We start from the raw sequence: 12,160 nt of genomic DNA, 5'->3' as shown, positions 1-12,160 counted from the left end.
AGAAGCATCTCTTGTTCTAAGGAAATAAATGGGGTTTGAATTACAGGGGGGCAGGGAGTCGGGGGGACTGAGCCCCCCCAGCAGCCGGGCAGAAACTGCTGTTTAGCACAGGGTGGGGGGAAGGCAGCCCCTCCCCCTTGTTTCTGCCAGCTGCGTTTTGCTGGAGCTGCCCGGAGCCCGCACCCAGGCTGCCCTGAGGCATCTTGGCATCCCCCCCAGCATCAAAGTGTAATCTGAACCCTGGTAATAAATACCACTGGTACTACTTTGCTTTTAGTTCAATAACAAATAAAACTTAGAGTGCCTCCTCTTCTTTGCTCTAAAACTATCTTGTAGACATCTGCATTCCAATGGATCATCTCCAGACAATACTGAACAGGCAGCGCTCCAAAGACCTCAATTCTAGGACTTTTGAAGGGATCCACAGGGCAGCATCAAGGAACATGTTTGTACAACAGGTGTAGGATACCAGGTCTCTAACTCACCACTACATACTTGGTATTGAGAAAGCAGCTTCCTTCTCTGTTTTTAACTGGTGGTGAACAGAGATGCAACACCTTGTCATGGTCATCCCAGAGCACAATCAGGCATGAAGCAGTACGTTATGGGATACCAGTAGAAAGACTGACAGAAGCAAGGCAGCTAAGGTGTCCTCAAACTTTAGACTGAATGTATTTACTGCAGTTCTTGTAGTGCTAAAGAGAACTCCCAACTGCAAACAAGACACACCAAATAATTTGGACAAAAATAAAAGTGAAAAAAAAAGTTGTTGATGAAGGGTTGGGGGAGGGAGCAGACTTACCGAAGGCGAGTTGTTCTGCAGGTTTGGTATGTTTGCTCCTATCCTGAAGTAGGAAGCTAGATTTAGCTTGTCCCATTTCATTCTTTGACTTCACTGGGAGTTCAGACACCCAAATATTTTTTTAGGACCTGCCCCTTAGAGACTAAAAACTCCTTATTAGTGCAGAATCAGGATCTCATGCCTGATCTCCAGCTCCTTTTTAAAGATGTGAAATTATACAAGGATGGACAACATTATGTGCATGCACTATATTAGAATTTATGTCTATGGGAGGAAAAATGGCTCAATAGCAGGTCTAAATCAGTGGTGTTCAAGTTAATCTGCCCTGCAAGGCTAAACAGTGGCACCTGGCTGCTCTGTAGGGTCAGATCAGCCCTTGGAGCCCACAGACCCGCTGCCTGCCAGGATTGCGCCGAGATCAAGCACCTTGATGTAGTGCATACAGCTCGGGGATCCCATGGGTCCAGATATCTGACAGCAGAGGAGAGATGCCACCACTTTCCCACCACCGAATTTCTGGATTTGTGGGGAACCCCATGGGCGAGATGACATGGGCACCACAGGCTGCATCTAGCCCACAGGTTGCAGGTTGAGCACCTGTGGTCTCTGGATAACACCAATTCCCTAATTACAGAATAGAGTTGACTGACTGCCAAACTGGTCAATCAAAGGAAGAGGGTTGGGCAGGGGGTGGGGAGGGAGTATGTCTTGTAAAGAAAACTGTCTCAAAACAGAAATTCTGGTCTTTCACTTTAACTCCTTCTCCCTTTTTGACCCACTGCCTTTCTCTAAGTTTCCAAACTTCACACTTAACTTCAGCTATGAAAATTTAAATTGTATCCTCTCTAGTTAGGAGCACAAAAACTCTGTTTAGCAGTCTGCCTTAGAATTATAGCCAATTCAGTCCAGTTTCTAGAAGGACAAACATATGCACAGAAAGAAAGAAAAAAGGAAGAAACAAATAAAAAAAATTGAGACAATTTTTTCCTTTCCGGTTTCTTTCAACTATTAAGTTACGTGATTACATGAACCGGTAAAGGAACTGAATAAAACTTACGTTGTAATCAATATACACTGTTGCTATATACAGCAGCTAACTTGATCTTTAAAATGCTAGAAGTTGTTATGTGGCAAGGAAGTTCTGAAGTAAGTTAATTTTCTCTGTGCGTTTGCTGCAGGACTAAAAGGCAGCTTGCCATTGGTTACAGGCATCAAAATTAAATTTTCCAAAGAAACAAATGTTTGTTTAAACGATGCCGGTCAAGTACTCGAAGAGGAAAGCATATCTAACCTGCTTATCTAAAGGATATTCTTTTTTAGATTCATGTCACACAAGAAGGTCTACTTGTGAGAGTTGCTTCTTACCACTGTTTTTTGACTAATTTTGCCCAGTTTCACAAGTCAAGAGCCACTAGCGAAGCATCATCCTCAGAACAAGACCTTTTTGCTTCAATGGCCCCTAAAATCTAGCAGAGAAGTTGTATGCCTTTTCTTAGATGGAAATAGTCAATATTTCTATATCAGGAGCCAGCCTGCAGGTCTTTTGCAGAAATCCTTATATAATATTACTTTGGATTTGCATACCTTTTACTGCTACATCTCCAGGTGCTTATAGAAAAAAAAAATCACTGCCAGTAACCTTGCCAATCACTGCCTTTTTTAAGCCTTTGTTTAAAGTACCTTGGGGTCTGACATCAACAATTAGATGCAATATAGGCTCCATCAACTTAAAATACATTAGGTACATTATTGGGAAGACTAACGGAAATGTTGACCCCAGGATGAACATGAGCCACCAATGCGAGGAGGCGGTCAGTAAGGCTAACCACACCTTGTTGTGCATCTACAGATGCATCACAAGCAGGTCCAGGGAGGTGATCCTCCCCCTCTATGTGGAGCTGGTCAGGCCCCAGTTGGAGTACTGTGTCCAGTTCTGGGTGCTGCACTTCAAGAGGGCTGTGGCTAGCATTGAGAGGGTCCAGAGGAGGGCCACCCGCATGATCGGGGGCAGTGGGCCAGGCCCTATGAAGAGAGCCTAAAGGGTCTGAATCTATTCAGCCTCCACAAGAAAAGGCTGAGAGGGGATCTGGTGGCCATTTACGAACTCACCAGGGGGGACCAGTGAGAACTGGGGGAGGCTCTGTTCCCCCGCGCACCACCAGGGTTACTAGGAATAACGGCCACAAGTTGTTAGAGAAGGTTCAGGCTGGACATCAGGAGACATTACTTTACAGTTAGGGCTGCCAGGCTCTGGAATGGGCTCCCAAGTGAAGTACTGTCTTCTACCTTGGGGATCTTCAAGAGGAGGCTGGACAGATATTTGGCTGGGGTGATATGACCCCAGCACCCGTTCCTGCCCAGGGCAGAGGGTCGGACCTGATAATCTGTTTAGGTCCCTTCCGACCCTAAGCACTACGATACTGGTCTGATATCCTGCATCTTCCTTGATTTTTTTTAGCCATAGGCAAGGCACCAACTATGACGACTGACAAGCTCCTCCTCTAGATGGACAAATTTTAAAGAGTGTTGGCAGTCCTGGATACTACTGATCAGAAGACGCCAACAACCCATTGTGCACCCAGCCAACTGGAAAAAAAATGGGATTACTTTATGGTTCTCTTTCTCCAGGAGCTACTTCTCTTTCCCACACACTCCGCTCACATAATTCTGCAGGGTCCTATTCTGTCACCCTGCACATCCTGGAGGGGAGACTGAGAGACTTACTGGACCATTTTACACACAGTAGGCTCATTTTTCAGCACACTCCCCATCACCACAGGAATTCAGATGGGGCAATCTTCTTTGCTCTCAATTTCTAGCAAAGACTAAGGTTTGAATACTAATTAATCATGACTCAATCTATCCAAGACAGACTCCAGTAAGCAGAAGCACTGCAAGCAGTTGGTAAGGATGAGGTCAGCCTCATCCTCTTCCCTATAGAATGGATACAAGTACCCTTTATTAAGAAGGAAGAATCATTACACTGAAGATACCAAGTAAAATTCAAAGGGTGCTCTTAATTTGGAAGAGAGATGTCTCACTAAATATTTTGAAAGAAGAAAAAAGAAACACATAAAAATTAATTTCTCTCTCATCTCCAATCCAAACTTTCTGAGTTATGCTAAAGGACACTTACAGAGGCTAAGGGATTTTGTTATCTGAATATGGCAAAAATAAATTAAGTACTTAGTTCAGTCATTTCATTCAGTTTGGGAAACCACATTTCAAAAAAATGTGGAAGTGAACTGAGACCAGAGAACGGAGTGAAAAGATCACGTGGGGAGGAGATTAAAAGGAAGGCCATAGTGAAAAGTAGTCCAGGGGAGATGTGTTCCAACTACAACAGATAAAAGTTCAGGATACATTTTTTTAACTCAAGCCTGGTCCCATAAATGTTTCTTTGCACCCAATTTCTAGCAGAGACTAAGGTTTGAATAAACACCAGTCAACCATGACTCAACCTATTCAAGACAGACTCCATAAGTAACTTGATTCATGAACATAATACCACATAATTCTGTTCAGGCCAAGCAAGACAAAAACTAGAAGGACTTACACCTCAGGAAATTTTACTTAAAAAAGAAAAAGGGGGTAGAGGGTGTGAACAGAAGAGCAGCTGGAGATTATGGATTCATCACCAATGAAGATGTACAAAGTTAAATTAGATGCCCACTACTTATGATGACAGCAGGAATATTTTATTGTTCCCAAATGCAGATGTATGAAAAAAACATACTGGAAGTTCTGACCTGAATAATGATGATTTCCAGAGACGCAAAGGACATATTTAAGGAAAAATAAACTGATAAACCATTACAGCACTATAAAAGAAGAGGAGAGAGAAAAAAAGAAAAACATGGCGCTCTCTCCTTTTCTTAAGTTATCTATACACCAAATACAGCACTAGAGTGTTTAAATGAAAAGGGGAAAAAACCCACCCCTTTGAAGTAAGCCAGCATGGTAGCTTAACACCTGTGCAATCCAATACCATACTTAAAAGCCACTTCTAAACAAGCTAAGAGGCTTAGGGTAAGGTAGGAGCTCTTCATCCCAGGGCTATCATAGCCTAAAACAGGGGAGGTCAACCTACAGCACAAGTGCCAGAAGTGGCACAGGCAGCCTCTATGACAACAGGTCAGGGACAGGACAAGCAGCACAGTGGGAGATGGGGCAGACAGCGGAGCAGCAGATCAAGCAGGGAGCACAAGGCAGGATGCACAAAGCAAAGCAGGAAATTGGGCGGGGAGCACAGAACAGGGAGCAGAAAACAGAGCAGGTGACTGGACAAACGAAGAAGATCAAATGGCACTCACAGACTGTGCAGCAACTTATGGTATGCCTGCCAAAAGGCTGTATCCAGTGGCCTAAAACAACCAGGAGGGGGAATGCAGGGGAGATGGGGGAGGCAAGTCAGGACCCCCCCTCCCTCATCTGGCTTTGTTGTCTGCCTCTACCCAGCAGGTAGGGTAGCGTGGTGTCTAGTAATTGTAACCAAAAAAACATGCTCACATTCCCAAATGCTGCTTTGTGGCCCACTGACAGGTCATTCAGTATTTTCTTTCCATACAGCTTACTGACCTGCTGCGATCCGTCTCCATTCACTATGTGAGGCATCATCGCTACCTCGCCATTCAGCAATGGTGGCAGTTCCAGCGGGATTTGGTCGGTCATCATCATTGTGACATACATTCATGGAGAATTTTCCTCAACAGGCTTCCTGCAACAAAGAAATTTCATTTTTTAACAACAACCTCAAAATCCATTTGTTCTTCACAAAGGTAATACCCTGCCCACTAACTCTATTTAAGAAAGTAAAAGTTGAAGATTGAGGAACACTGAATGCATCATTAACAACTGTCAGATCAAGATTATGGATAAAACTGTTTTTATGTAACAGGTCAGAATTAGCACATTACACACACACACACACACACACACACACACACACACACAATGTCAGTCTTCACTCTTCCCATAATGTTTTCCAAGAATAAAATCCATGAGCTAAAGCTTTCATACCCATGTTACAGCAGGATCTGCTTAGAATTTAGTCTGTTGATCTGTAACAGAAATGCTTTCTCCATACAGTAGTTCTTGGAACAAGCATCCTTTGAATATTTAATATTCATAATAGATTCTATTACTCGTGACATCCAAGGCACAAGCCAAGTGGTATTAATCCTTAATAGCATGTCTACAGACAACCCGCATTTTTGTAAGCGCATTTAAAAATCCAATTTCAGGAGTCCCCAGTCATTCACAGTATAAGCCATGAGAATGCTTTTTACTCAGAAAACAAACCTGCAAGCAGAAAACTGGAGCATGATGGAAGACATCACTTAAGAATCTATAATGAAACATAGACCACTTTCACCGTAACCCCATCCCCTAGCAGCTAATTACCTGAAGTGTTATATAAGCCTTGCTAAAACGAAGGGGAGAACACTTTGTAAAAACAAGTCTTATAATTCAGTGTTAATAGTACCATCAAGCTGTTTTATGAGGCAATAATCCAGTTTCTTAATGAATAAACTACAGGACCTAATGTCAAGTAGTTTATCCTAACAAAGAAAGCAGATTTTTGAACAAAACCCACAAATAAAAAAGCCACATGGTCCTAGTGCTGACCGAATAACAATTTATCTACTCACAATCATTCGTGAGTATTTTGGGATCCTCTGGCATAAAAGGTACTGCGTGAGACATTAGTAGAATTTGGGGAGAAAACCAAGAGGTAGCAACAACCAGGTAACGGGCGCACACAATACCAAACAAGTGTCCAGAGGGGAATTTTTGGCAAAGAACAACAGGGCAAACCCTATTTGTGCGGAAAGTGTGGAGGGATCTAATGTTTGTGTGCAACAGGCAGGACTTTGCTCTTTAAAGTCAGGGCCAGAAGAGCCATAAAACAGAACTGCATGGAATTCAGTTTATATATTATGAGGGGTGAGAGTCTGATGAAACCATTCCAGGATTAGACACTCTGGTTCCACAGAGTCTATATACTGCAAACCTGATACTCAGTCCACTAAGGCATCCCCACCCCTCATGATGCAAGTGTTTAAATTTAGATTTTTAAGAGACAGGTTTTGAACTGTAGACAGACAAAAAACACTGATTTACACTCCATCCATCCTGGTCTACTTATGTATTTAGGATTTCTTGAAAATGAGCCCATCGAGAGCTCACTGCTCTGCAGGTAACTAAATTGTAATATAATAAATCAGAATTAAAAAAATATCAGACCATAAGTGAGCAGTCTGATTAGCTCGGAAGACTCACTTGGGTAACAGCAGTAACCACAGTTCCCGAATACAATTTAGTTTCAACTCTTCACTCTTATTGCATCAAGCACCTTTATATGTACAGGAAGCAATAGTTAACCAAACTATGCATCTAACCCTTGAACCTGTCAGGCTTACCCTTATCACCCTCATCAGTCAGGACATCTACACAGACTTTGACAGCTTGTGCCAGATTTAGCATGAATCGCATACCTCCCTCTAATGTTATCACTAGCCTGAAAAATACCATTTTTCTAATTGTTGCTTCACCTAGATATAAATAGAGAACATCTATTTCCATCAATTTTGAAATGACAGGACTCTTCTCCTTTCACTTGAGGCATAATTATAGGACACATTTTCAGCAAATCGGAAACGGAGCACAGCTTAAATGACAAACAGCAACTAGCAAGTGACTGAGCTCTGCACCCACATCTGCAAGTTTGGCCCTAAACCAAGTGTTTAGCCATACAGAACTCAACCTTGATGTAGGTCTAATACTACAGAAACCCTAGAACATCTGGCTACCTCTTCAGCTTACAGATGTCTACCCTCTGATCTAAGGAGTTTAAAGTTCCCAGCTTATATTCACCCCCTTGCCCTTCTACGCTCGCTGGCTATTGAAATTTGCCTAAAATACCCACACTAATTCATCAGCCACTTTTTTGGAGGTTTGTTATTCGAGTCTTGTAATATTAAAGTATCAGCTCCTATAGTCACACAAGCATCTCATCTTTCATTTAAAAAAGAAAGAAAATACTCTTGGTTTTGGGGAGAAAGTGTTTTTCAAAACAACGTTCAAAGATGATTCTAGCTATTTCCAATGACAGTGGATTAATTTAGGCAAAGGTCTGCAATGGCCTTGCACAAAGTCTTCAATCATACGGAAGGGAGAACTTCACAAACCCAAAGCCTTCTCTTGCTTTTACGTGTAATCCAAGCTAAAGCACACATGTCCTCAATTCATTCCTGGCCTACTTCTTTAACTTCATTAAGGAAATTTGAAAGGATTGCAAGGCTGACAAAAGCCATTATAAACACATTAGAAGTACATAAACCAATAAACGACACATTCATCCAGTCTGAACGTAGATGTTTGAGCTTCAATTTACATTCAACTTAAAAAAAAAAATGGCAATGCCAATTTTTTTTTCTGTTGAGGAGAAAAAATGTAGACTCTAGCTGAAGCTATATTTTTCCATAGTAATATTCCCAGTCCAGACAAAAAACCAATATGCTGAGATTTATTCGCTGTATGCCATTAGTTAAAGTTTTGCAGTTACATTCTTTTTACTTTATTAACAGTTTCTGACTCCAGTCATGTTTATACTTATTCTTTTTAAGAAAAGCTCTCTCATTTTGCTGCTAATAGCATCAGTGAAGGACATAGTAGTATTGACATAGTTGGTCACTGGCATTTTTTAATAGTGTGCACTGTAGACCTACTATGTGCATGGTTACATGGGATGGTGTTAAAAGCCACTAAAACAAAACTTCTCAGATACTAAGCCTCTAGGAACCAGCTTCAGAGAGTAATCCCCCACTCTTTCTTATTCTTAAACTGCAATATTTTTGCAAATATAATTAGAGAGAACAAAGTATCACATCCTTTGACACGCCTCCCCTTCTCCGTCCTCCCCCCCCAAAAAAAAACAAAAACAAAAAAACTGGGATGAAACAGTTCCTCATACATAAATTAGTTCCATTCATTTCACTGACATGAACTGTTTTAGTAGGGGAGCACTGCAACCCCTTCTCTCGCCAAGAACCAAGTAAATTTCCCACAGGGAAAACGCCAACCCAAGGAATCAGAACAAATTTAGACTGGAGAACCTCACTTCAGTGAACAAAATATAAACTGCATGATACTAACCTAGCACTTGAGTCAAACAAAACCCCAAATATTTTTCAGGTACCAAGAAACTGACTTTTTCCCTCCTGCATGTGTACATTCCTTGGTTTTGGCTGTAACAGGACACAGAAATGCTAGTGGTCAACAAGAGTGGTTGTATTTCCAGTCTAGCTACATCCAGAAAATACTGGAAATTTCTACAGGTTTCCAAGCCAGATTCTAGACCAAAGACAGGTATAAAGCTTCCCCATTTTTAGATGCTTCATCAACACCCAAACCAAACTTTTCAATATTTGCCAATCACTTCCAAATCTGATCTTCAGCTTTACAAATGTCCTACAGCTCACCAAGCAAGATGATGTTCCTAAGTTCTTAAATTAGTTCAATGTGTGAATTAGTAATACATAAATTAGTTGCATATGGCAACAGATGAAAAAGTTAAAAACAAGGAAGAACAAAGTATAGCTATCTAAAACAAATTTCCATGTATAACAAATTAACATGACCCATTGTGTTAAGTCAGTTATCCCCAAATTCCAGGAAGAGTTTAAACCACATTGGGATAAGCCAGGCCATCTAACTTCTCCTAGGTTTCTGACTACACTTCTCATTATGGTAGAAGTCAAAAACATTTCCCACCCCCGTTATGACTTCTCTACCTTGTACCTTTTACATAGCTAAAGAGCCTCTTCCAACTAATACAGGCCAAATTTCAGACGGAGTCTGGCAAAGCAATAGTACTTCTCAATATTTAGCTTCAACTCCTTTTCATAAAGGTTAATTTTTCATTTGGCTGTAACAGACTACTCAAAGTTACTAAATAAGAATTCTTACTTTTAATGAAAATCATTTAAAGTATAATGTAAACCACAACGATGACATCTTGTATATCCATCAAAAAAATCAGTATAAAAAAGAAAAATTCAATGCTTTAAGGTTATGTCATTTTACCCTTTCAAGTACATACATTGCACAACCAGCCAGGTCTTAAGTGAACAAGAGTCTTTGACTAGTACTAATCAAAAAGTTTCCGGCAATAAAATGGTACTTCATAAAAAGGACAAGTTTGTATCTAACCTAGTAATCTGACCATTTCACTTCAGTGAGGCTTGCAGAAGCTTATCCACATCACCATTAAACAAAGACTCCTTAAAAACCAGCTAACAACTGGGAATGTAGGAAATTATGAATAAGACTTCAGAAAAAGAAAAAACCTACAAGTTTACCTCCATGAAAATATTTAGTGTTTATATGAACATTCTTACATCTTGAGGCCTTTACAAACGTCATTTAATTAGTTTGTATGGTATCCCTGGGAAACAGGTAAATAAGTATTATAGTAACATTACAGCTGGAGAAACACAGTCACAGATAAGCTAAGAGACTTACCCATGGCCACCCAGCAAGACAAAGCAGAAGTCAAGACCGACTCCCAGTCATGTTCTCAGTAAGTGAGCATTTCTCGAACAAAGGTAAAAGAGGGATGAGAAATAAAAGGCGGAGGAGAGACTTCGATTTTACCAGGCTACCCGTGAATGTGCTAATCACATATCAGGGGCAAGTAACCTATGATCCATGGGCCAGATCCTGCCTACGAAGGGATTCATCCAGCTCACAAAGCAGAAACAGCAGTGGCAATTAATGGCAAAGGGCAGGTAGGGAAACCCATAATGGCAGTGGTAAAGCCGTGTCTCAAGATGCAGTTGCCCTGGTATTGAGCTCCCTTGATTCAGCCTCAAAACGTTAAAAAAAAAAAAAAAAGGTTGCAGCTGAAGTCAGAGGAATGTTATGTGGCCAACTTGACTGCAGCAGGGCATAAACTCCAAAAGCTTGGAAAACTCTGCACTAGATCAGTCTGTTTCTCCAAATACCAGAAGAGATTAAGATTGTACTTCATTAGCACTCACACTGCAGCAAAAAAGAGAGGACGACTGTTTCCAGACAATTACTTTTAACATACAAGGGTTTTGAACAACCAATTTTTAAACCTTTAAAGAAAAAGATCTCAACACAGAATCACAATTACACTGGATCTCCCACACAAAAGAATTAATTTTATCCACAGGTTTCTACAACGAATGCTTGAGTGGCCTCTCAAAATCACCTCTACCCTTTCACTCAAAAATAAGTCATCTTGAAAAAAAAGATAATTCACTTGACTCGCATGTCAAGTTCAGATACTGTAAATTAAACTGCACTTCCTGATCTACCTGGAGATGCTAAGTAGCTTCCAACAAGTCTTCAGCATAGAAAAATTTCAACAGAATATTACCTTAAGTTAAAACAACTTTACCATAAAATTCAAAGAAATTTACTATAAAAACCCAAGCAGGGAAATATCTGCTTGGCTTTGAGTGGGTACGTATATGTTTTAATACACATGATCTATGATACACACCTTCCCCACCCTAGCAACTCCCAGCATCCTTTACAAAAAGACGTACCTGTCATCCTCCTAGCTTGGCTCAGTGCCAATATCTACCCAAAAGAGACAGCAAAAATATCTGGCAAACAGAAGTCAAGAGAGAAAAGCAGGGGTGTAGCACCACAAGCGGCTAAGCAACTACACAGTTCCCAAGGGACCAAACTTTGAAAGGTCTCAGCTCTTGCCACAACATTTGGTCCATACATCAATAGAAACCACAAACACTTGCATCTCAGAGGTACAGGACATACCATTGAAAAAAGTAGTGGCCAATATGGCCTTGTGGACAGCAGGCTCCCAAATGACTAGCACCGAACTATTTCTACCTATATGCAGTTAAGGATGGAAATAAGGGACAGAGGGGAAACAAGGGGGGAAAACACATATTTCACTGTTTTACGCGGAGCAGGCAACAACTGCAGGGCACAGTATTCTTCCACAAAAAGGAATGCTCCCGGTATGATTTCCTAGGCTTCGGAAAGCATGTCAGTATCAGCTCTTTTAAATGCCTATGTACTGGTGTTAAAATGGTTCTGTCTCACTAATTTGACAAGGCAGAAACCCCACCTGGTAAAAAGTTAGTACTTCTCAGCCGAGATGATTTTTAACTGCCTCTGCTGAAGAAAGAAAACCTCTGAATTATTTCTGCTTCTTCTCTGCAGCCCTTGCATATTAGCAAAGTGTGCTGCAAACCCCCATCAATGAATACTACTTTTCAGATATTCTTATTTAAAAGTATTTCACAAAAATATCTAAATTAAAACAAGCACAGTGCGATATTTCTATTCCACAGGCTC

General features: G+C 40.9%; 1 protein-coding gene across 5 annotated transcripts in view; it reads right to left on the bottom strand.

Annotated features, from left to right (window-relative positions):
• FNDC3B (fibronectin type III domain containing 3B) overlaps positions 1-12,160 on the bottom strand; it is a 362,994-nt gene that overhangs the window by 301,930 nt on the left and 48,904 nt on the right. For 4 of the 5 annotated variants that reach the window (XM_059731146.1, XM_059731145.1, XM_059731147.1 and 1 more), the window contains one exon: positions 5,312-5,519. In XM_059731146.1, the coding sequence (XP_059587129.1) occupies positions 5,312-5,491 (180 nt within the window). In that variant the 5' untranslated portion in view covers positions 5,492-5,519. The remainder of the gene's footprint in view (positions 1-5,311; positions 5,520-12,160) is intronic. The other variant, XM_059731149.1, reaches the window with a different exon arrangement.

The sequence above is a fragment of the Alligator mississippiensis genome, chromosome 7 (genome assembly GCF_030867095.1).
Source record: "Alligator mississippiensis isolate rAllMis1 chromosome 7, rAllMis1, whole genome shotgun sequence".
Taxonomy (NCBI): domain Eukaryota; kingdom Metazoa; phylum Chordata; order Crocodylia; family Alligatoridae; genus Alligator; species Alligator mississippiensis.
This window is presented reverse-complemented; position numbering and strand designations above follow the sequence as displayed.